The sequence below is a fragment of the Puccinia triticina genome, chromosome 5A (assembly GCF_026914185.1).
Source record: "Puccinia triticina chromosome 5A, complete sequence".
Classification (NCBI taxonomy): Eukaryota; Fungi; Basidiomycota; class Pucciniomycetes; order Pucciniales; family Pucciniaceae; genus Puccinia; species Puccinia triticina.
The window spans coordinates 1375977-1401605 of NC_070562.1; the positions used below are offsets into that span (position 1 = coordinate 1375977).

The 25629-nt window shown below is 48.1% G+C and overlaps 4 protein-coding genes across 4 annotated transcripts; all 4 read right to left on the reverse strand.

The window, feature by feature from the left end:
- Nucleotides 1–1343: 1343 nt before the first annotated feature.
- Nucleotides 1344–3194, reverse strand: PtA15_5A155 (uncharacterized protein; the record flags this gene model as incomplete). The annotated part of the gene is made up of 8 exons (XM_053168887.1): nucleotides 1344–1346; nucleotides 1426–1834; nucleotides 1909–2356; nucleotides 2446–2705; nucleotides 2782–2881; nucleotides 2957–3014; nucleotides 3096–3104; nucleotides 3183–3194. 8 exons carry the CDS (start codon nucleotides 3192–3194, stop codon nucleotides 1344–1346), a joined length of 1299 nt encoding a protein of 432 aa, XP_053020139.1.
- Nucleotides 3195–15753: 12559 nt separating this feature from the next.
- PtA15_5A156 (uncharacterized protein) lies at nucleotides 15754–19836 on the reverse strand (the record flags this gene model as incomplete). Its single annotated transcript, XM_053168888.1, has 6 exons — nucleotides 15754–16925; nucleotides 17005–17081; nucleotides 17157–17374; nucleotides 17456–17583; nucleotides 17655–19440; nucleotides 19513–19836. The coding sequence occupies 6 exons, from the start codon at nucleotides 19834–19836 to the stop codon at nucleotides 15754–15756; spliced, it is 3705 nt and encodes a 1234-aa protein (XP_053020140.1).
- A 229-nt stretch (nucleotides 19837–20065) lies between these two features.
- PtA15_5A157 (uncharacterized protein) lies at nucleotides 20066–21431 on the reverse strand (the record flags this gene model as incomplete). The annotated part of the gene is made up of 4 exons (XM_053168889.1): nucleotides 20066–20198; nucleotides 20269–20677; nucleotides 20747–21113; nucleotides 21219–21431. The coding sequence occupies 4 exons, from the start codon at nucleotides 21429–21431 to the stop codon at nucleotides 20066–20068; spliced, it is 1122 nt and encodes a 373-aa protein (XP_053020141.1).
- Nucleotides 21432–21760: 329 nt separating this feature from the next.
- On the reverse strand, nucleotides 21761–22895 carry PtA15_5A158 (uncharacterized protein; the record flags this gene model as incomplete). The annotated part of the gene is made up of 2 exons (XM_053168890.1): nucleotides 21761–21958; nucleotides 22629–22895. The coding sequence occupies 2 exons, from the start codon at nucleotides 22893–22895 to the stop codon at nucleotides 21761–21763; spliced, it is 465 nt and encodes a 154-aa protein (XP_053020142.1).
- Between the last annotated feature and the right edge of the window lie 2734 nt (nucleotides 22896–25629).

Here is a 25629-nt window from a genome sequence, read left to right on the forward strand (position 1 = left end):
GTGATGATTCTCTGAGCCCCTCTATATATTGGATAGAAAATCTGAATAGTATGCAAAAGGATCAAAATCCCTCATAAAGAAATGGAATTTGGTACTTGTTCCAGAGGGCATTAGATGCAGCATGTGCAAAGGAAACTCGTGACATATACTTGAATCCCCATTCGGTCTGGCATTTCGAATTCGATTTTGCAGTCATCAATTGAACAAAAACAAGATCAGCTTGTTTACAGAGCTCAACATAGCCTATGTACCATAGGAATCCAAAGTGTTAAAAAGTCTAGTATTGTCGCGCATCTTTCAGCCACTCATTGAGTCATGGTTTGATCGTTGTTTTTTCGTCAGTCCTGGTTGTTAGTGCTCAAGCACAGTTGAAAGACGGTGATGGAAGAGGTATTTCAGTTGATGCAGACTGCAAGAAAACGGTACAGGGTGACCACTTTGACTCTGAGCCTCTCTGAGCCAGAGAAGAAAAGCAAATAAACATGTGATACACCTGTGAAAGTGTCACAGAAATGTGGCATATCCCACCCATTACAACAAAACCTTCATGCACGACATACAGCTCGAAGCAAAACCATTGAAGGCCAACAAATCTCGATCGATTCCTGGCGACTGAAGGGGACGGACGCTAACGGCCCTCTTACAACTTACCGATGGACGAGGTGGGCAATCGGCCGGTTGGCCCTCGAAAAATTACTGGTACCAATGATGACGGCGATGGCGAGAAAGGTCCTTGTCGGATCAGCAAACTCGAACAGTTCACCTGTCGTCCCGACTCCCTTAGAGGCTCGGTCCAGCACCCCAAATGGATATGCGTTCCTGTCCATAGATTTTTCAAATTGTTAGCTTTTGCCCATTCGTTTCTTTTTCCTCCGGTGTGGCTTCCGAGACAAATCTGCTTTTTGTTCTTGTTCTTTTTTGGTGTCTGATCTAAGTTTGCTCTTGTATTTGGTATCAAATGGTACTGGATTATAACAACAACCAAAGATGCCGCTCGGAGAGTGTGAACACAAACAGATTGATTTCCGTTGAAATCCCCGGTCCACCGAACCAACATTGAGCACCTGAGAATAAAGGAAGCCTTTACCCCTGACACCGGGGTGATATAGAGCTTTGCTCTGAGGTGTAGATCTTACTTAAATCAGCATCTGGGTGATTCATTGAGCTGGATGGGTTGTACCACACAGGCCTGGTTTCATCTCGATACAACAAGCAGAACATCGATAGAGAAAAACATCGGTATTAATTCGTGACAATCAGTTCATTTTTCTTTTCTATCATGACGCAGCCTTAAGGGGTAATTGAATACAAATCAAGGGAACGTCCGTCTATATGGGGTATGTTTACTGGATAGAAGAAAGAAACATTAGTAGTCGGCAAGTTCAGTGGGTGCCGCCAGTACAGTCAGTTGAAAGATATGCTTACGTAACGGTAGTGATCGACTTTGTAAGGCCCGGCGGGGTTGATGCCGAGGTACTCAGCCTGGGCCTCGGACATGTTGGTTAATTTGACGTTAAGGGCGTGTAGATGAGCTCGGGCGACTTCCTCATCGAGGGCTTTCGGGAGCATGTGAACACCGAGAGGGTATGTGGTGTTGTTCTTGTCTTCCCAGAGGGCGATCTGGGCCAAGGTTTGGTTGGCAAACGAGCAGGACATCACGAAGGACGGGTGGCCGTGGGCACAGCCGAGGTTGACTAGTCGACCTTCGGCGAGGAGGATGATGTGGCGGCCGGAAGGCATCGTGTAACGGTCAACTTGAGGCTTGATGTTGCTGACCGATGTGGCAGTCTTCTTCAACCAAGCCACATCAACTTCGATGTCGAAGTGACCAATACTGGAGGGAAGAGATTCACATCAGTCTTGGTCGATCACCCCCGGGCAATGTGATCGGGACGATAGCCGACATACTTGCAGACGATGGCGTCCTCGGGCATAGCCTCGAAGTGCTTGCCGACAATGATGTCCCGGCATCCAGTTGTGGTGACGAAGATGTTGGCTCGGTGAGCAACGTCTTCCATGGTGGTGACCTCATAACCGGCCATGGCGGCTTGGAGGGCGTTGATTGGGTCGATCTCAGTGACGACGACTCGGGCACCGTAACTGGCCAAACTTTGGGCACACCCTTTACCGACATCACCGAATCCGGCGACGACGGCTACCTTACCAGCCAACATGACATCGGTGGCTCGCTTGATACCGTCAACTAGGGACTCTCGACATCCGTAGTAGTTGTCGAATTTCGATTTGGTGACCGAATCGTTAACATTGATGGCAGGTACTTTCAGTTTGCCTTGCTTGTGGAGCTTGTAAAGGTGGTGAACACCGGTAGTGGTCTCTTCGGAAACACCGCCAATTCCTAAAATAGTGGCAAATCAGGTGCTTAGATAAGGGCCAGTGGGCAGCTATGCTTCACCAATAGCTGAGGGCGGAAAAAAGTCAACCAACCATCCAAGTATTGGGGGAACTTGTCATGTACAAGAGATGTCAAGTCACCACCATCGTCCAAGATCATGTTGAGGGGTTTGCCGTCAGGGAAAGCGGCCAGGGTTTGTTCGATACACCAAAGGTATTCCTCTTCTGTTTCACCTTTCCAGGCAAACACGGGCACGCCGGTAGCAGCAATGGCAGCTGCGGCGTGGTCCTGGGTGGAAAAGATGTTGCACGAGGACCAAGTGACCTGCGCACCAAGAGCAGTAAGAGTTTCGCTGCAAAAAGAAAAGGATAGCCAGCTTCTGATGAGCTTTGCACTTCTCGCGGGGGTACCAAGATGGGGGAGCTTACATCAGTACAGCGGTCTGGATGGTCATGTGAAGACAACCAGCAATCCGGGCTCCCTTCAAAGGCTGGGACTTGCCGTACTTCTTTCGAAGGTACATCAGACCTGTAAAACACGCGCGGATACATCAGCAGGGGATATTGACGGATGGAGATCTAAGTCGAGCGCGAGCGGTTTTACCAGGCATCTCATTTTCAGCCAACTCGATTTCTTTGCGACCCCACGCAGCAAGGGAGACCTAAGGGTTGAGAGAACAAGGCAAGGCAGACAATCTGAGTTGCGATCCTTGCTTCGCCTGATGGATCCGAGCACAACTTACATCGGCAACCTATTCATCAAACAAGCAGCAACAAAAACCCATCAGTTTACCGAAGCCGAACCGAGGAAAGCGAAGGGGACAACTGACTTTGTAGACCATGGTGTGAGACTAGTTCGTGTGATAGATACGAAGGGATATATCTGTTGATGCGGGTATGAAGATAGCTTCTGATAGAAGTCGGATGGCTGGGGTGAGTCTGACTGGGCCTGGGTTATATGGCGAGCGGAGTGGGGACCCGATCGGCAGGCTTGCTGCGTGGGAAGTGGCTACGCAGGGGCTGCGCATGCGGACCACACTGGCTGACCCTGCATATTGCATGCAGGGGCCCACTGCTTGCATGTACATATGACGTAATAACACCTCGGCTCGGCGGGTGGAGATCCGGCCTGATCCATTCATCATCTTCGGGAAGCCGGCCAATGAGACCGGGAAGTGCAGAACATGTCCCTCTGGTGCGGTGAGTTGGGACAGAGCAATGCTATCACTCAACAGACCGCAACGGACTATGAGCACAAAAAGGAAGGAAAGTGTTCCATTGGACGTGCAGCAGGCAGGCTGAATTGCCGTAACCGCAACTGGGGACACGTCCCCTTTGATGAAAGATCACAGAGGAATCAGGATCACACGAATCCAACATGTAGGAACAGGCACAGCCAATCAAGTATTCCTGGTTCGGTGAAGCAGCTCTCAAACATGGCAAGAAACAATTATAGTGCAAGCTTTTGACGCAGGCTGTAGATGTCACTTCAAAGCGGGTCTACATACTTCTTGACCAAAGACCTGCACAAAACCGCAAGGATCCTGTATCCCTCAGACCAGTCAAAGGGGTCGACGTATGTATAGTGCAGTGAACAGCCTCTTGGCCTGAACAAACAGCCAAAAGAATACACCCGGGGAGTACCTCCACGCGGGACTGACTCGGAAATGATGAGGAATCCACGGCTGCCCCTCGCGGGGGGCGGACCAGCGGCTGTCAGTCCACACGCCCACGTGCTCACCACTAAGATGATCCGGGGTGGTATCCACGGGATCATCTCGTGGATCCCACACAAGCCCCGGGCATTCCGTGGAGGCGGCGAGGTCCCCTCGTCTTACAAACAACACTATAGGGGCCGTGGATGCCCCGTCTTCTGACTGGAGATCGGCTCCACGTGGGCCCTTGGTGCAACCCACAACAGATGGTTGCTTCCGTCGTATCCTCCCATGGAGGTCAGGTTGCTCAGACCGGGTTTTAACCGTCGGATCGGATATAGGGACTAGTGGCGCCGCCGGGGTAGCCATACATTGCACACTCTTGGGAGGGGAGACAGGAGAAAATCATGACAGAAAAGGGGACAGAGGAATCGCGGAAATATGATAAATGGAGGAAGAGGAGGAGGAACAGACAGGGAATACAAGTAGTAAAAATATGAGAGATCGACAGAACTTATCATTCCTACTTTAAGGGAGTAATCTTCAGAATATCGAACCTGGAGCGACATCTTCCTCATTGGCGGTCGGCGGCGCTTGGCGTCTGCTAAGCATCATCTCATGCACCTCGTCGTCAGACGGGAGCGTGACCGCCACGCCGGAGATGTCAGCCGCAGTAGCTGTACCATCAAATAAGTGGGCATCGTAACTGATCACTAGACGGGCAAAACTGATTATTAAAGGGTCAGCAGACCTCATTCAAAGATATAAAAAAAAGGCCGGTCACTTACGCTACTTTGTAGTCGGCCGGCTTGGATCGCAAGGCTTCCATGTGTTGATCAATCGCCTCCCAAGGTGAGTGAGGCTGGGTGGTGGTTCGATCGGCCTGGCGCTGAACATACATGTGGAGGCGAAGGTATGCCATCCGGATTCTCATGCTCGGTTGGAGACCGTTAAGTATGTCGGCCCGAGTCATCAGTTCGTGCTGCGGTGACAATGAGCATAAAACCTGTTGATACATGCATCAGTGACTTGAAATACTACATTCATTATTTTACTTACCTTGACTGTGAGATCATCAATCCTGGGGATTGGCTCTGGATTTGCCCGACGACCTGGCCTTGCTCCAGTCAAAATCTAAAGATTAAATTGTGAGTCATCAATCTCCAGTTCTCGCGGAAGATCAGTTTCAATTCGACTCACCAACTTGGCCAGCGCGCTCTTTTCATACTTCAGAAGCTCTCGGATTAGGTTGCGGACTCGTGTGATTGCTTCATTTTCCGGGACAAGGTAACCAGGGGGCATGTACTGTGCCTTCCATTTGGCGGTCATTGCATCAATACTGGCCTGGAGTAAGGGCCGTTATTACCAATTTCCGTTTGTATGTAGTCAGATAGAAACTCTCTTACCTTGACCAACACCAGCGGAGTTCTCGGGATCAGTGCGCGGTTGGCCACGGTGACCGTTTGACCGTAGGCCTGGAGATCTGACATAATGAGGTTTTCTCGAATCTTGATGCGAATGAAATCCTGTCATGATTTGGTTTCAGTAATGCAAGTGTCCCGAAATCATCGAGGAAAGAGACACTTACTCGGACATCTGGGTGAAATGCAAAGCGCCTGGAAACTTGAGGTATTGGTCCTACCTCGGTGGGGCCGATGGATCCGGTCTGCTCGAGGCGGTATCGTATCCATTCGAGATACATCAGCGTAGCGAGCCAATGATCTTTCCCAACAAGCTGGAAAGTAGGCTGTTAGTTTGCTGGCAGAAGCTGATTTCCTGATAATTAGTACTCACCGTCGCCGTGCGTTGAATATTTTCTATTTGGATTTCTGGGAGTCGGAGGTACTGGCCAAGTTGTTGAATGGTGGCAGCATCCTCTCCCACATGTGCGGGAGGTGGCGCCGGAGGTAACACTTGCAAGGGGGTTGCAGGCTCTTCTTGCTCTTCGTCAGTAAGAGCAGGATTAATATCACCGGAGTTGCTGGATCGATCCTTGATTTGAGGCGAGCCGGATGCTTGGGCAAGTTGGGCCGCTGCCACTCCTTCCAAGTCAGGATGGATCGACATCTCGGGGCGAGTTGGTTCGGGAGCTGGGTCTCCAGCCCGATTGGCTGCTTTGGAAGCCACAGTGGCTCGATCTGGTCCGTTGGCCACCTCTGCAGAGCCATTGCCGCGGTTCAATTCAGCGGAGGCTGCATCTGGGACAGAGCGTTCCGCGGGTTGATTGGGTTGGTTGGCTGGGTACGGGGCTGCAGCCCCTCGGGCTGAACTAATTGTTTGAGATCGGCGGACAGGACCTGGAAGGAAGTCATATAATAGGATTAGTATAAGGCCCATGACCGATGTTACAGGTGTTGAGGAAATGTGGAGTATAGCCTACCTGCGGTTGATCGAGGTGCAAACCGGGGCACAAATCGTTTGGCGGGGCTGGCAGACATGATATTGCGATATCGGAATGGTTTGGAGGGATTCAGGTGAGTACAGTCGTTTGGATCAAGGTAGATGTGATGGGGCTGAGGGGATAGCTGAGCAAGAAGGTGCCAGAACGAGCCGTTTATATCGTGGTGCATGTTTGGTTGGAGCGGTGGTGATTTCTGATCAGACATGATCTCGAGAGGTTTGATCGGGCCAGGGTGGAGACAACTGATCGTGCTGGGGGGAGTGGCCGGGTGAAAATCTCTGATTGTGTCTCACGATATGTAGTTCATTGATCCGTGGATGCGACGCTGGACGGATCCCGATCATATCCACGGATCCCACACCGTCGCTCTTTCCCCGTGGACTCGACTGATCTTTGGTTCAGTCAATTCCACCCGGGCCTTCAACGCACTCACCCAGCACTCACTTCATGCCACCAATTGTCAACAGGCTCCTCACTGATTGGATTTTTTATTATTAATACAATTAAATATAGCATTTATTTGTTTCCCATTCAAATAAAATAACAAACCCAATTATTTTATGGGCCCAAAACCCCATACAATAATTGTTTGGATTTTGTTAATTGTTGTCACTTTGAGACCAAGGAAAATTCATACATTCACTCCATAACCAATTCATAACAAATTTAGACAAAATTTTATTGGTTTATCTTGACTAAATAACTGGGCCATATTAATTATTTTAACCTGTGTCTGTGACTGTCATCAAATGGCGGAATTACCTGGTCAGTCTTGATGGTCATTTTGGAGTATGTTGGTGCTGATTTAATACTTTGAATTGGCAGGTTTCACAAGGAGTGTAGATGCTTTTGGCAACTCTTGTTACCAATGTGTTTACTGCCAAGGCCGCACAATGGCTCATGTCACAGAGCACTTGAGGTCAGCTTCACACTTGAATGCAGTCAGGCATCATTCAGTGTATACGGTTCAATTAGAACAGCAGCAGCCAGCTGCTGGGCCATCACATATGGATTGGGAAAACACTCATCAAGATACCTTAGACACTGATATGCAGGATCCAGTGGTAAACCAGCCTTATGTTATCCAAGATGATGATGATGTTGGATTTGCTTCAGATTCAACAGGTGTTCATCCGCCACCTTCAGACCATTCAGATGAATTTGACGCATGGGAGATATTAGGTGATCCAATGGAAGCAATTAATGTGCAACCTCAAAATACCAGTCAAGCAGGTATCAATGCTGAAGATGATTGGCAGCCATTCTGGAAACAAGAGGTAAATTTCTGCCTATATATAATGTACAGTGGGTCATGTAATGTTTTTGGCACTACATTTATCTGCAATGAACAATGCAGTGCCAAAACAAATTAGATGACCCACTGTATCAATGTGCATAGTGATTCTCATTTGGTGTTTGAATCGTATTGAATTTCCAGGAGTTCATGGCATGTCTTATTCTGGGATTCTTGCACCATCTTCTATCACGTGTGGCGTACATCCATATCAGGGCTGTACTTAAAACAAAGAAAATGGTTTTGCCATATTGGGATGCTGCTAGGCGGACCAGAGAAAGACTAAGAAATTATCTCAACATTATTAATCAGGAAACAATCAGTGTATGGGATAATAAGATATTCCACATCAGTGTAAAAGGAATATTGGCTAATGTTGGTCATTCATGTTATTGTATTCAATGGATTTTGAGCTGAAATCTTCTATTACTTTGATTAGGAATTGCTAAATCCATATGTATCCAACCACCTGGAGTACTATCCACATGATCCAAGTGGAGATCCAATTGACAGCCTGTGCCAGAGCTTCAAGTGGCGAGAAGATCTACCGCGGGATGTGAGGGTTCAGATGGTGTACAATCAAGACAAGCATTACTACATATACGAGCCCACACGGCTTATTTCTGGGGAAGTGGTGATCCCAACTTTCTTTTACAAATGCAAAGGCAAGCTCTATGCCAAATGCTGTGATCCTGAATTCCGGCCCAATGATTCAGGAATAGGATTTCAAATTATTATGCCTGCAGATATTAAATTCAGTAATACTTCAGCCCAAAGAGTGGTTGATATATGTGAATTTGACGAGATGTACTCAGAAATCCTCATGGAAAATCAATTATATCTACAAAAGGAATGTGGCGGATTGATTCATGGTAAGTATATATATATATATCAATCACAAACACACATTAATTTTTAAATTGACCACGTTTTGGTATGTTCATAGAAGAAGATGTTAGCCATACAATAATCAATGAAATTGAGCTACCAAACCCATGGAGAAAAAAGGCTGACGGTTGCATCATCCGACATGTACCAATTACACTCTATGCAGATGACACATCTGGTAACTGTTCGAAACAATGGAACAAGCATATCTCATATTATTTTACATTATCTGGTCTTCATCCACACTGGTCTAATCAGGAATACAACTGTCATTTTGTGTCAACCTCCAATGTGGCCAGTTGCTTAGAGTTGGCAGATCCCATCATAGAGGAAATTAAGTAAGTTGGCATCACCTAGAAATTGATTATCAGTCCATTATGATAGTTCCACTCATACACGGGGTTTCCTTCTGTCATATTGCAATTAGTGAAATGAGTACCAAAGGCCACTTTGCTTATGACAGTGTACTCAATCAGAAAGTCCTCATTATGAGTATGGTATTGGTGGCACTGGGGGACTCACCCATGCATGCGGAGATGACAAGCACACCCATGCCTGCAAATGCCAACAGTCCATGCCGCATGTGTCAACTATCTGTCACCAAGAAGGCTGACAAATCCTTGGTGGGCTATGTGAAGGATTATTTTGGATTGACCACAGGGGGAAACATTGTGAGCAAATGTATGCATGTATTTGTATGGTTACTACATCTGACCTACCCATTATGCACCATCAAGCCCCCTCCTCCAAGAGTGTGGGAAGACACCATATCAAAAATGCATAAATTTTGGACAGAATCTAAAACTGAAGCAAAGACTGAGTATGATAACAAAACCAAAGAAAATGGGCTGAAAGACAACATAAATGTGGAATTTGTTGATCGGTATCATCAGCGGAACAAGCCAGGACAGAGGGAATCCATAGAAGCCACAGAAAAGACTGGGCCACATTGCCTATTCAACCGTTTCTACACACTGAAAGGTCAGCCCTCCTAAACCATGTTTTCCATTGTCTAATGTTTGGTGTTGCTGAAAATATCTCCTACCTGAATAGGATTTGATGGGTGCAAAGACACCCCTGTAGAAATATTGCATGTCTTGCAACTTGGGGTTATTCGATACCTCCTGCGTGATTTCATGGAGGGCCTCACAGAGGGAGATAAAAGGAGACTGGAGGCCCATTGGCAATCATTCAACAGGGATTCACTCAATATTCCATCTTTGAGGTCAATATTTATGGTAAACCACTACAAGAGTTTCATTGGAAAACACATGAAGATAGTCATTCAAGCTGCCCCATTTGTGTTCTTTCCATTCATGAACAGAAAGAAGAGGGATTTATGGATGTCCCTGTGTTACCTGTGTACTTTTGTTTACCAGACAAGAATTGAGAACATGGACAGATATATTGAAGACCTCAAACATCACATAGATCTATTCCTTTATCATGTGCTGAGCATGAATGCACAATGGGTCAATAAACCAAAATTCCACATGCTCATACATCTCCCTGAATCTGTCAGGAGGTTTGGGCCACCATGCTTGTTTGCATCAGAAAAATTTGAAGCTTACAATGGTATAATGAGGAATGCATCAATTCATTCCAACCGCCAAGCGCCAGGGAGGGACATAGCCCTAACTTTCTCCAATTATCAAGCAATGAGGCTCATATTATCTGGTGTGATTCTATTTAATCATAAATTGAACGCTTTTTTCCGACCTTCAAAAAATGTCACAGATGTATTCAAACACAACAAAGAGGTCCAAAAGCTCATGGGAATAGACCTTTCTCAACCTATTGCATATCCAGTTATATATGATGGGGAGTATTCAGCAGAAGAGGGTGTGGCTCCTCCCATTTACCTTGTTCAACAATATCCCACAGTAAGGTGGAGATTGATTTCAAGCATCAAAACAGGTGAATATGATATAGTCCGCAAAGGAATATTTGTGTTGGTGAGTTGGCAAATATTATTGTGATGAATTTCAGTATAAACTTATGAATACAAAGTCATATGTAGATATCTAGGCCAAAAACGCACCCCATGGTGGGATCTGTGGTATCAATATGGCAACCTTCACATTTGTCAAGTTCATTTTTCATAGAATTCAAAGCATATCAGCCTGCGGGAATCAACCAATTTTATCAAATGCGGGAATATAATGATACCAAAAAACTTTTCTATGGCAGAGCTGAGGTGAGTCAAACAACATGCATGATTTATAAACATGTGGATGTGGCACATAAAATTATAACATCTGCAGCTGACCAGGCAAATTTTCCACAAATAGGATGTAATATGTTGTCTGAACTTCCAGCATAATTGCCATGACTCCCACTGTCAGGTAGCAATTGAAGCACCAAGCAGAGTAGGTAGACAAGAGGGTCTCAGCTCCCATTATGTTTTTCAGCATGATCACACAAAAAATTATGGATATATACTTAATGCTTGCTCATTAAGATCAATAATCCATCACAGGACTGAATCCAGGTTGGTTTTCCCCTCTATCACAAACCAAAATTGGGAAGATGCCACCAAATCAGGAATGGAGAAATGGCTGAACAAATCTCAGGCCAAACCAACAATATCCGCCAAAGAACAACCATGCCATATCCCCACTCATCAGGTCACTCATATTCCCAAACCAAACAATTTGCGGGCCACTCAACCCAGACAATTTATTCCAAATACTAGTAACCCTCATATTAAAATTCCAGAAAATGTTACATTATTACAAGATCCCCCATCATTGACTGGGCCAATTCAACACGGATCAAATTACCTGGGGAGTCAAATGTATTATAGCCCACAACCTGGCTTTAGTGGATCAAATTACCCTGCCAATCCTGTCCAAAGAAGAATGAGCATGAGTCCAGTCCAAAGAAGAATGAGCATGAGCATATCAAATCCTCCCACTTATCCCATGCCTCAAAGCCCCAGCATAACCAATCCACACAATTTTCCCATGCAGTACAGTCCATCGGGGCCTTCTAAGAGACAAAAAAGTATATCTCAATCAGGATCCAATCCCACAACGAACACTCCTGTTTCATTGTACAAATCCTTGGATAACATAACAAATGAGGGGCAGTACTATTCTGCCAATGTTCACCATCCATTTAAAACTGAGCCAGACATATCACAGACACCATTAATACCAAGGATATCACAATCATCTGTAGCTGCTTCCAGTCCAACTGGAAGGAATACAAACTTTATTGACCCAAGACTGTGTAAGTCCTCATCATCAACACCCAAGACTTCCACAAGTCAGAGAGCCCCACTAGACACCAATATTTATGGACCCCTGCCTCATCCACCAAGGAGAATTGATTACATATGGGAGCTACCATTGCAAATTCAACCATCGGTGGAACATGTTTTTGATGTTCAGGGAGATGGACACTGTGGGTTTAGGGCTGTGGCATTCTGTTTGGGAATAGGAGAAGGCCAATACATGCATATACGGTCATCTCTAATGGCGGAATTGAAAAAGAGGAGAGAATTCTACACCAAAGCAAACCCTTTCTATACAGTTGATGAACATTTAATGAGTTTGGATGTTCCATCACCTGAACCATGTGCGGTTAAATATTGGATGGGAATGCCAGGAATGGGAAGGCCAATTGCCAATGCATTCCAGAGACCAGTCATTTTTTATTCAAAACGTGAAAGCCAATCATTCTTCCCCGACTTTGTTGGACCCAATACCAATCGCCCCATTATGTTGGCATTCATCGAAATTGAAACCATACGCCATTTTGTTGCTCTAACATTTCCAGACATGAGGGAATTCCCAGCTCCCAAACCCATTGGCATGATTGATGAGAAATATTCAGATGCACATTGTGCCTGGCGGGAGAAGTTTGCAAGCTGCTTCAAAAAGTATGACAGAGCACTACTCCAGCTTCCAGAATTGGAAAAAACATTTGGCTCTTCCAAAAAAAAAATGGATGAAAAAAGGGCTGCCAGGAATAAAAATGTATGAATCAAAAAGATATTCAATGATACCTGAATTCTATAAGCCATCATAGGATATGGGAAACAGGCCCCAATGATTTACAAAATAAATTAAATTTGTACAAGTTGGTTTTTACCACTGAACAGCCACCACTGCTCTAAAAAAGGGAAATCTTCTAGATTTAGCCTGTATTATACAGTTTTTAAATAGGTGAAACCACTGCAAATCAGTGCACCAGTCCATTTTATTCTTATTTAGCGCGTTGAATCATTCCAGTTGTGAAATGTAAATTTTATATCTTGAATGCTTGATAAAGTCAAACAAGAAATAAGAGCAGTCCAATCATACAGAGAAAAATATTGATTGGCTTTGGTGAGGCAATGTATAAGAAAAAAACTAGACATTATTTTTGCAAAGGGCAGTGGCCTTCATCACAACTCTCAATATCAACTGAGCTGGACCCCACTTCAGGCCCAGTGATTGCAACTTCTCACAACTGGTGCCCTCAAAAGCAGTCCAGTGGAATATATCATGCTTGGAAATGAAATCTTGGACAGGTATATAATCAGGAGGAATGTGACAAAGTGAAAGAAAATGTTCCATTGATGATGGCAATGCCAACATACTAGCTAGGCTTCCCCCGAATTCTCGACGTTTCGGAGGGGGGAGATGATCTGCGGCAAGTAATCGTTTTTGGGTCGAATGGGCTTGATGGGGATGCAGGTCGGGATAATCCTGTGCAGACAGATTCCAGGATCAGTACAGCTTTGGGCGCTGCAAGAAGTACGAATAAGCAGAAAGAAGAAATAATAACCCAACATACTCTTTGCCCGGCTTGATAGGCTTCTGGGAAGGTGGGAGAAGCGTTTGCATCGGAATAATCCTGTGCACACAAATGAAGAATTCCATGGTCAGCGGACAGGAGAGACAAGCATAACTAAGGAATTCAACTTACAACCATGGTTAATAAAGCGGTGGGCTCAAAGGAGCAGATGTCCTCTGGCATCTCAATGAAAATTGAAACCCTCGCATCAGGGGATGAGTTCTCCGCGGTGCTGACAAACTTGTCAAACACGCCGTTGGGTTCATTGAAAGAAAACTCGAGTTGGATGATTGAACCAGGGGTGAGGTGATTATAGTCCGCCGACTCGAGTATAATCCAAGACCAATACACCGCATTGTATCGCTCTGCTTGTCCCACCACAAGGTCGATGGGGTAGACATGCTCCGACTCGGTCCGCAGGTGCTCCTTGACATGTGACTTGAATGTGGAGAACATCATGTCTGTCAGGTGCAGTTCCAATGGTGGGATGCAACCTTCGGACGAGGAGATCCGCGTGCGTGTCACGGGACCTTGGCCGCCCTTCTGTACCATTGCATAGAGGCTGTATTGGATTCAAATGGGGATGGAGGAGTTGGGACCTCGGGAGACGGTCTCCCTCCCCGCATCATCGGAATCTGGGGCCTCATCGGAACCTCGGGCCAATCCGACCGTTTGTAAAGAGGAGGGGTGGTCGGACTCGACGCGTGGCGATTGTGTTTGCAGGTCTGTGGGAGCGGAGCGTTGGTCGGTCATCACGGGCGTGATGTGAAAGTTTTAGCGGTGGTGAAGGTCTTGAAGGTCTGCTCTTCCAAGAAGGCAAAACTTCAACAGGCTCTCTGACTGACCGGAGGCACAGAGCCGTGGAAACCTCATAGAAAGTATTTCAGTGTGTGGTTTCGACAGCACACAACATTGGCTCCCACAGACTCCACCGGGATTAAATCTACTCGCGTGGAGCCCATCGATGTTTTCTCATCAGAGTGATGAGGATTTGACACCCCTGTGCATTTTCGACGGGGTGCCCACAATCACGGGGGGCACGGCGAAATCCACGTTGGTTTCACCAATCTGGTGCGACCCGTTGTATCCACACGGCCGCGCGGTAAGAAGTACCCCCGGCGTGTATGTGCAACAGCGGGCCACTATGCTAAACTACGCTACGTTCCGCACTTGCGTAGCGGTCTCGGCGTGCTCCGCTGCGGCCATAGTGTCAATGATGGGCCAGACACCAGCAGAGAATTTATTCCGCTACGCCACCGGGAGGGAAAAAATCTGTCAGCGGTCAATCTAACCGTTAGCGTAGCAGATTTTGTTTCTGTGCTAACACTTCTTTTAGCGTTAGAGCAGAAATAAAAGCTACGCCACCTCTTTTGGCGGCCAAAAAACCTGCTCACACTGCAAATTACTGGAGGACTTCCCGTTGGCCAAAATGCTTAATCTAGGGGACAGGCCAAACCTTTACTGGCTGGTGAAAATCAATTGATATTGAGTTTTAGCAAACAAGGTTTAGCGCCCTCCTCTACATCAAGCTTTTTAGGCGACGGAAGTCCTCCACTGGCCAAAAAAAAAAACCAGCACTACACTAACCCGTAGCGCTCAAGTACGTAGCGTAGCGGCCCATGGTCGAGATTGTTAGCGTGCGGGTAGTCGCGCCACGCCAGCGCTACACTGAGCCGTGTCACTTTAAGTGGAAAAGACCAGCTTGAAAGTGGCATAACGCAGCGTAGTGAGCATTACATGGCATGTGATTAACAAGAGCAGGTATTATTTGATTACTCGAATTGCGGCCATGTGAGGCAGGCAGATACATGTAAAGAGAGGGACACAGCTATAACCCAATAGAATGAAGGAAAAGGAATTATATAAAGTTGAGAACAAGTAGGGATGTATGTATCGGGGGATCTTATTGTTTCAATTAAGCGGCTGAGAAAAGGAAAGAAAAACGGGAGTTCAACAAAAATGAGTGACCATAAAAAGTGAAGAAAACAAGCTGTGGAGCGACATGCATCAAGTGAGTTTTTGTTAAGAAAAGGTAAGAAACACGATTGAAAAAATGTTGCCAATAAGGTAGAGAGAAAAGAAGGACACATGAGCTTGATGTCGTAGGCGAGTAGCATGTGTATATGGCTGTATTATGTATTATGTGTATTAGGATATGTGAAGGAGAGGGGAACGAAGGCAGACGAGGGGAATGGAAGGCATGTTCAGGGACTCGGAGCATCAGGAAAGCAGTGGGCAAGGGAGCAGGTCTTAGAAGGATAGGCCCAAAACTGAGTGGATAACACGAAACAACGATGGAGATGAGGCAAAACAAACAGACGCGAAAATGAACGACGAGTACAACAAACGAGGAGTATTGAGAGGGAGGGAGAGAAGGGTCAGACGATTTTGGGATGGGCGCTGATGATAGCGGAGGTTCTTAGGCTCCATCGTCTGACGTTAGGTTCGGCGTTCGCCAGACGGTCGGCATCGGGCTTCAGGACAACCCAGGGCTGGGCGACCTTGAACCGGGGCGGCTGCTGATCGCGGGAGTCTTCCGGCTGCTCGTTTTCGTCTTCGGAGAAGGTGGCCAGGGAGGTGGGGTTGGCCAGATGGACAGGCATGCTGTGTCGACGACTGTCGGCCTCCGTCGACGATCGGGACTTGTTGAGATTGGTGTGGCCCTCCAGGATTCGCACTCTTCGTTCGTTGGGCTTCGCGCGCACGCTCGCTGCTGGGTTCGCGCTGCTGCTCTCACCGAGAGCATTCCCCCCGTCGATCGAGTGGTTAAGAATCGAGACGAGCCTGATGGTGCTCTGGCTTGACCATCGGTTGTTCGAGCCCTTGGTGGGCGACGTCTTCGGCTTCGGTCGGCCGGGGGTCAAGCTTTTCAACATCGGACTGCTTCGTGGGCGATTTGATTCCTGGGAGGCGGTACGAGAGTTCGTAACTGGGCTCACGAATGCAGTAGATGGATTGGACCCACCACTCAGGAATGCTTGGGAGAAACTGCCGATCTCGAGACTGTTTTCGTTGCTCGAGCAGAAACCCATCTCGTGGACCAAGTCATGATTTCGGAGTTTGTTGTCTGCTCGTGATACGGGCGGACCGCCCGCTTCTTCATCTGCAATCGTTTGGTGATCTTTGAGCTCCTTGACTTGCTGAATCAGTTCATCCATAGTGAATTCTCTTTCGATCGGGGAGGTGGGCTGGATCACATTGACAAAGGCCCTGGCTCGAGGCGTCATGTGAGGGTCAACCAAGCTGCGAGACAAGTGACCGGCCCGTTTGCTCTTTCTGGGAGTGCTGATGGCCTCCCCCAATACCACATGAACGTCACTGTGCGCAGTCTCATGCGACTTTGTTGGGTTCCCACTAGGGTAAACCTTGCGCGACAGAGGAGATCTACATTGCTGCGATGTTTGTGATTGATGTTTCGAGGCAGTGGGGGTGTTCGGGCTGTCGGCGTCGTGTGTGTTGGCACTAGATGCGGTTCCTCGAGAAGAGCTGGAGCCATCAAGAGGTTTTGGATGGCGCTGTGAATTAGGAGGGTAGTTCTGGAGCACTGAACCTGACGTAGGGCAAAACGACGGGGTGTAAGCGGGATGGCGCAGGTATAAACGACAGGGAAAGCAAAAAACTGGACATACTTAAGAGGTTGGCATTATGACAATCTACGCTTCGTCTCGCCATGGGGTCAAGATACTTACGGGGATTAGATTTTGGGCTGGAACAGACGACGAGTTGAGTGAGTGATCCTGACGAGGTGGACGGACAAATGGGACAAAAGTCGTAAACCTACCTGCCAATAGAGCGGTGCATGTTGTAGTACTTGGCACTTCCAGGGGTCTTTCGAAGCTTACTTCGGCCAGAAGCCTTCAATTCGTTCAAAAAGGTAGCCATGTCCGGTGGCTGAGCACCAGCTGTAGAAGGTCTACTGCTGCTGCTTGGTCCGCCGTGTCGATGAAAGTCGTTGATTGAATTCCTAAACATGTTGCGAATGTTTGAACGTGGCTGCATCTTTAAATGAGCACATGAATGAGCACATGAAGCTTGTTAGAAAGAAGTGTGACTGAGAGCCTAATGTCAACAGTGACCTACCGCGCTCAGTCCGTTCTTAGAGTTCCGATTGAGCTTCTTCAAGGTTTTTGCCCTGGGAGAACTGAATAAATCAGCTTCTAGTTCCTGATCGCGATTCCAACCTGAGCTGGCGTTAGAGTTGGCACTTGCTGGATGCGGGGAAAAAGGGAATGAGTACCTTCCGAAATGATGTGAGGATGTGAGTATGTGAAGTGCTTACTTGGACGCCCGGCAGCAGATCCAGATGAGCTTTGAGCAGCTTTGGAGGACTTGGCTCCGAACAAGTCGCGTCGCATACCACCCTGTGTTCCAGAAGTAGCTTTCTTCTTCTGAAGCCACTTCTCCGCTTGAGCTGGCGTGGACTCGCCGACGACGTCAGGACCCTGGCCAAATACGCGAGACACGATGAAGGGAGACCCTCCAACAGTGGCACCATCGCATGGTCTTTTGACCACCACTGGTGAGTCGGTCATGCCACTGTTGCGTTTGCTGTTTGGTAGACCTCGGGACGGGCTGAGCAGCTGGCAGGGGCGAGATGAAGCGCGAGACGAAGACACTGGTGATGAGACAAACAATGGGGAGCGCGGGGAGAAGGTCACATGGGGACTTTCAATGGATTGGCTAGCACGCCTATCGGCTCGATCGAGTGACATATACATCGAGTTTCTTTGGGCGGATTTCGTCTTCTCGTTTTCAAGTTCCTGGCGAAGTCGATTAATTTCGCTCTGAAGAACTCGAATCTTCTTGGTCGGCGATTCTTCGTTGTCTTCGACATCCGTGAGGCTTCGGGCGTGCTCTGCTGGGTGCCGCTTGTGATGACCCCGAGACAAGCCAAGCTTCTGCATCACCTTAGTTTTGGGCTTGGGCTGGGATTGGCCTGGATGTAAATCGACCAGTTTGCTGGCCGCTAGGTCGATGGCCGCGAGACCAGGTCTGCGGAAATGAATCAAATCGCTGCGATGTAAGAGTCTTTTACGTTTTCGATTGGGTGTTTCGAACGCAAGCCCTTGTGCTTCTTCTCGCTCTAAGAATTCATAAGAATTGTCGGCATCTTCATCCACTTCCACAATTATGTCTTGGTGGCGAGTGTCACGAGGGCTCGGGAGAGATTTGCTCATGTCTTTTGTAGCCGAGTCAGACGAGGGACTGTTGCAAGAATGCATGGTATTGCTCATCTGGCTACGCAGCGTATTCAAGGAAGAGGATGTGTTGGTAACAGAAAAGCTGGATTCTTCAGCGGTGTCGTTTTCAGCCTGAGCTGTTTGCGCCTTGCTTTTTTCGTTGGTGGATTGGGATTTGACAGGGAATGCAGGCTGATTCCTGGGAGCAACGGGACATCCAGTGAATGCACTTGCGATACTAGCAATAGAAGGCGAAGGATTGAGTTCATTGGTCTCGCGAAAGGTGTCGAGATGTGATTGCAAAGAAGACAACGAGGGTGAGGTATCGAGTGGTCTGCCAATTATCTCGGCTAGAGGAACTTTGCGACGAGAAACAGGGGCAGGACGTTGAGATATGATACGACGACCAATTTGAATATCGGCCGGCTCGTCATTGTAGTTGTCGGAATCACTGGTCAGAAATTCCCGCTCGTTGTCTGAGGTGGAAGGATGTAATGTCGGAGCAAGATTGTTCAAGCTGCTGGTGACAATCCTTCCCGATGTGCGCTCATAGGCTCCAGCAAGTTGATAGCCAAAGCTGCGATGGGTGCTGAGGCCGGTGTTGATGATACTTCCAACCGAAGAGAAACTGGAGGCGCTAAGGGTGTTCATCCGCGATGAACTGCGCGGGGAGCCCAGTATCTTGGTGTGCCGGATCCGAGGAGAAGGCATGCTGCACCCGCTGTTAAGACGTGAGGAGTGAATACTGTGGTTTTTGAGGTCTTGGAGTGCGTTCAAGTCGACGGAGGTGTTGGATGTTAGGGAAGTATGGTTGGAAAAGCCCCGGTTCAAATTGGAACCGCTGTTGGTGGAAAACGACGAGGAAGCCTGCCACGTCGAGGAGGACTAGATAGATAGAACGTTCAATTTATCAGTCTTAGGACTATGGTGACATTCTTCCATGATCAAGCGACTTACAACATCAGCGTTTACCGAGGAGCCAGGGCTATCGTGAGCTCGCATGTGTCGTGAGTCTGGGAAGAGGACGGAGTTGGATCCTGCTGGATGACCAGAAGACTGCACAAATATAGGAGTGGCGGCGTGCTGAGCGCGGTGGGAGAGAATCTCCTCCACTTCAGCATCATCATGGCCATACTGCTCGTGAGATTGTTGGACAACTGCCGGGCCATCTTGGGATTTTGACAAGTCGTCTGCACTGCTGGAAGAAAGATGTTCGCGTGATCCGCTATGAGGTAACGCTTGTTGCGGGTAGAGTAATTGCAGTATTGAAGAATAAGACATTTTGGTCAGCTAGGGTGCAAGTTGTGGGAGAACAAGGTAACAGAACAAGAGCATAAGAATAGCGTTCAACCAGCAACTGGCTGTGGACTTCTTCCGACAAGAAGGTTATCTTTTGGTCAACTCTTGCAGACAAATGACGACAATCCCCTTTCCGAAATGAGAAGGATGTTGCCAGTCGCGGGAAGACTTGTTCCAGGACCAGTGAACAAGGAGATGGCCAAAGAGCATATCACAATGTAACATGGTCAACGGTGACCTTGTACTGCTTGGCGTTGGAGTCTAGGCTTGAAGCGGAGAAAACAAGCCTCTTTGATGATTGACGACTGGGAAGCATCCGTCCGTGATGGTCGATGATGGGTAGGCTATGTTCAAAGCCGGGCGGTGAGCGGGTCGCAGCGCCACATTCGAACACCAATGAGGACACCGAATCACACTGGTGCGATTATATGCCCTGCGGCAGCCTGAGAAATATGGCTGACAGCGGCGCCGGAATTGCGCGGCATATGATCGACAGGTATTATGGTGCGGATGGGTGGAAGAAATGGCAAGCGATCCTGGCCGGTTGAGCACAGGACGTGGCTTCGGGCAACAGTCACACTCCAGAGTCCAGCTGGAGGATGGCCGGAGGCGTTCCGGCATTGCGGATGACTCGGCATACGCGGCTTGAAAGGATAATGCAGGGACAATGCACCCTGGGGGAAGGCCTGCGCTGCATCCGGATCGGATCGGATTCTCAGGAAAGAATGAATCGGGAAGTTGACAGCCGAAAGGGGAAAAAAACAGCTGAGGCTGTATGGGATAGAAGCCCCGAAGTTGATCGAGAAGATCTGCGCAAAGTTCTCTTGCCACAACCAAACAGCTGGTGGTGGTGGAGACGAAATGGAAGGAAGAGGAGAAAAAAAAAACTTACGTGTTGGAGGTGAATGGTTTATGTTGGCCGGCTCATCAGTTTGCGGGGCGATTGGTTGGCCGAGGCTCATCAACTGTGCATGCTGTTGCTGCTGGAGTTGAGTGATCTGGTCGTTCCGAGCCTGGTTGCCTGACTCATCATTGAGGGTCATGCTGGAGAGCTTCTCTGCTCGCCTCAGTTTCTTGTTGGGTGATGGCAGGTCGAAATCGGAGAAGTGGGGTGATGGGAGCCGAGGTGGGCGGTCTTCTTCTTGTTCAGGTGTCTTCCGGGTCCGGGCAGGGGAGCAGCGTTGGGGGTGGCGAGGGTTGGTGGCGGTTGTTGGTCGACTGGAGCGTTTGAGGTAGCGCCTGGTGCGAGTTGATTCGTTCTTAGGATTCGATGGTGGGTTATTATTGCTGTTATTATTATCAGTCTTAGTATTACCTGAGGGGTTATTACTATCATGAGTCTGAGTGGCTGATCCACCCCTGACAGCCTTGACAAAGTCGTTGATTTCCTTCTTTATGACTGAGGGTAGCTGGAAAGCAATGCCCAACCAGCTTGTCGGGGCTGGGGTGGCAGTGGTCGTAAGATCTAGTTGAGATCGCTTCCGTTTCGTTGGTGTGGGATGGTTTGGGCTTGCGGTTGCCGTGGGGTTGTTGCTTGCAGCCCCCATTGGAATCATCTTGGTTGATCGGGTAGTCATGCTCGGTAGGAATTGGCGCAGAAGAACAGAAAGTGTAGGTAGAAACGAAGATCTTGAAGGAGAATGAATGAACAATTCCTGGAGTGAAAGCGCAGAGACGAGCCCAGGAAGTCAGAAGAAGGAGCCAGATGATGATGACCCGATCGCTATCCTCCTACAAGGTTGAGAGCCTGAAATCGTTTAGGACTGGGGGGAGTTCGGGAGGAGGGTGGACTGAAAAGTTTTTGGTTAAATAGCTTGTATCCGATTCTCCAGAATAGATATATTTATGTATTTATTTATTCTGTGCTTGCGATGATTTCAGCTGGCTGCGAATGCTGGCAGAGTGTCTAAGGATTCCCGAGCTCTGCTGAGCCGGGGCTTACTGAATGGCCGTGAGACTGACTGAATGGGGCGGCCGGCGGGGTGGTAGACGGGATGTAGATGTTGGGCGAGAGAGAACGGGTGAAAATACTCGGTGTCGTCGGATTCTGGTTAATGATGTCTCGCGAGCCAGATGATAGCGAAGGAGACGACGGGAGCCATCGCTGCGACGGTGGGTTGGTGGAGGATATAGTCTACTCTGCTGAGAGGGATATGTACTCGGAGGGGGTCGTTGAAGAGTCAGAGAGCAAGACAAGCAGAAACAAAGCAGTCGATCGTGGGCAGGATTCGTAGCAGCAGGTCGTTGATCGTTCTTCGTGGGACGCGTTTCGGCTCAACTCAGCCTCTTATCTGGGCAGGATACTAATCTTCTCCGACAAGGCCCAGGCTGACTTTCCCCTCGCAGCGGCCAGCGGGGGACGACCGAGCAGCCGTGCTTGTCGCGTGACAGACGCGCGTCGGCTGAGGATTTTCCAGCCTAACTGACGCGCCCGACCGGCTAAAGTAGCCTACATAGGAGCCCATCATCGAAACACAACACTCACCATCATCCAGAGCTCTCCACCTCGTGGCCCCAACAGAGTTATCTGGCCTGGCACTATGATCATCGCCCCCCTCTTCAACATCTCTGTACAGATCGCAAACTGGGAAACATTATCTGAAATATTATCTAATCATTGATATTTATTAAATTATGTTGCATACAACTTATCTCTTGGTGCAGCTTCAGCCTTCAGGAGGACGTCGGGCTAAATAATCAAAACCGCAATCATGCCCATGGTCAAATCAATAGCGCTTGCGCAGGGTGAGAAAAGAGCCGAGATTTAGATCAACGGCGTGGGCAACGGAAACCATCGGCTGCTCGGCTGGCCTCCCCTGTCGAAAGTTTCGGGCTTGAAGGCTACAAGATGGCCCCGTGGTCGCAAAGAAATGGTCCTCAGCCCTGGTTGCTGCCGCGCCCAGCCCTTCATCGCTGGGTGGGCCGGTCCATCCCTGTATATGTGTATCCTCCAAGCGATCGGGAGGGGTCATCCCCGCCGAGCAGAAGAAGAATCCTGCCCGTAGGCTGTGTGCGTGCCAGTTGTGACGAGCAGGATTCATCCGCGGCAAGCGGGTACGCCGTCAAGCTCCTCGCTCAGCTGGCAGGCGGGCAGCTGGCGATGGAGCTCGCTCCCCGGGTCACCTTGCGTCAATTTCGGCCACCGTCACCCTCCGCGTGGCTGGTACGCAGCACCCTGATAGTGCGACAAGTCAGACCGCTGAATATCCTCAAGTAGGACAACGGTTAACGTCGAACATTCTGGACACTTACCTCGGCCACCACCACACACCAACCAAGCTGTCACCAGTTCAACTCCCCTCGCATCCACTTCTTCGTCCCAAACGTCTCAAGATGAAACTCCCCCTCACCCTCTGCGCCGTCGTGCTGACCTTCCTCCTGTCGGACGTCTGCCGCGCGAGCCCAACCTCGTGTGCTTCGAGCTTAACAAAGCCTCACTGTGAGAGCCCCGAAGGGGCAGCCCCGCAGGGTCTCTGTCTCACAGAGACGGGAGGTCGCACTTCGTGCGAGGCGCTTCGCGCCCCTGCCCCCCGGCAGGCGAGGGACTTGTGCTAAGTTTGCGTGTGCTTGGTCCGGGGAAGATTGCGAATTGTTGCCCAACACTATTCAGGCTGCATGAGGGAAACCCAAACTACAACCTGATAGTGTTGACACAATGAACCCTGTGAAGAACTACGTACCAAGAGGATGCACAAGTGCAAGAAGGGTCACAAGTTCACATGCTCCATTTTCATAAGGAGGAATGTTCACCAAGTAGAAAGAGGGACCTGCCATTGTGCATTCACATGCAGGCTTGTGTATCTCTCAGCAACTGAACCACTTCCAGACCCCCTACCTTTGGTACCTACAATCTACTATAGACTCCCAGCGCCTTTGTCTTCTTCTGCAACTCCATCAACTACAGAACCCTCATCCTCACAGCCTGTTCTGCTTGCATTATTCCCAGGTGCACCATTGTAAGAGGGCCTCAATGATATAAACCCCAGGAAAAACAGGATTTGTGTCATAAGATATAGTTGTGGCATCTAGTAGAAATTGTAGTGCATGGGTTCATAAGATCAAAAATATTGACACTGCAAGAAAAACTCTACAAACTGCCAGCAGTTGACATGTGGCATACCTCAAGCTCCCTTTGAGCTTCTGCATCTCAACTGCTAAAAGTTTCCAGAGTTTTTCTTGTAGTGTGAGTAGTCATTTTGCAACATTTGAATGATTTTAATTGTACTTTGTGTGTGTCCCTTGGCTTGCTGAATTCATGTCAGCTGGGCTGCAATCATAGAATAGAGCCCCACCAACATAACAGGCAGGAGCTTTAGAAGTGCAGCCAGGAACACCACAGATCAGGTGCAGAGCAGGTTGCAGCATGGACCACTGAGTAGTATAAAGAAAAAAAAGAATAAAATCCTATACTGGGTAATACCTGGAATAGGATAATAGGCTAGATCATCATGATGGAGCTGAGGACAGCAAGCATGGTGTGGGTGGTGTTTGAGGATTGTGGAAGGATGATTACACCACAGTAAGAGATTTTGGACAACTAAGAGTTATTATTACTAATTAGTTATCTTATCTGTAATTACAATTATAGAGATAAGAGATAGATTGAGTTGTACCTAAGAGCGGATCAGAGTCCGCAGGATGAAGATGATAGAGATAATTCAAGATAAAGTGGCAATGAGAAAAAGCTGGGATACTGTTGGAATTTCATCATGTGGCGCAGGTCCTGCACTCGCTCCCATTCATCCCCTGCTCCCAATCCTACACTCACTATCCCTTCTCTTTGTTCTCATCCCACCTAATACTTCTCAACCACCTCCTGAAACATCTCAATGTCAACAACCACTTCGCAAAACATCCTCAAACAACTCGATCTCCTCTCACACGTCTCATCAACATCACAACCACAAGTTGGCCATCCCATCGCAACCACAAGTTGGCCATCCCATCGCAACCACAAGTTGGCCATCCGACTACGTCTATATAAGCCGTCTCTCTCATTGACCTCAACCGATTCCTCAGCAGTCCAAGTGCCTCGTACTCCCAACTCAAAATCACTGAAAAAACTGCCAGCTTCACCCGCTTCAACCATTTCGATCTTCAAAGTCTCCATCCGTCTTTGCTTCTTCTCTTCCCTTCTTCTATACCTTCTCTCCCTCATATTGCTCCTCATTCAATCTTGGACTCAACGCTTAACTGATAAATCTCCGATTGCCACTTCAATCATCCTTGTCGCTCCTAACCTTTCCCTTCAATACATCAGTTGGATACATCCAATTTGGTGAGAAAACCAAACAATCTCAATCATCAAGACTCTCCTCACTCCCTGAAAATTGATCATTGACTTGCTTACTCTTGTCCCCTTCACAGTGTCTATTACATCACTCTCTTTGACCTTGTCTTCTTTAGTCTTTGTGTTCTGATTCCTTATAAATTCACTCCACCATGCGGTATGCTTCTCTTATCCAAAAATCTTGCTTCCTCAGCCTTTCAACTTACTTTATTTTCTTGTCTTAGTTTTGGTTCTAGTTACAGTAATAAAACCTGTTATTCTTCAGATACTGATGTTCCTATCAGTATCTGAAGTCTGCACTTGACAGTTCAAACAAAGTGCTTACATCCTGGGCTATTGAGTCAGATATCTCAATGCTTGCGGATGTGCTCGGATAGACGGCTTGTAACACTGGTGTCTGTGGTCAATCAGCAGTACACATCAGCGTTCCGTCTATCTTAAGATGGGGCTCTACAGAGGAGACACTCACTGCCTGAAAACGCTGG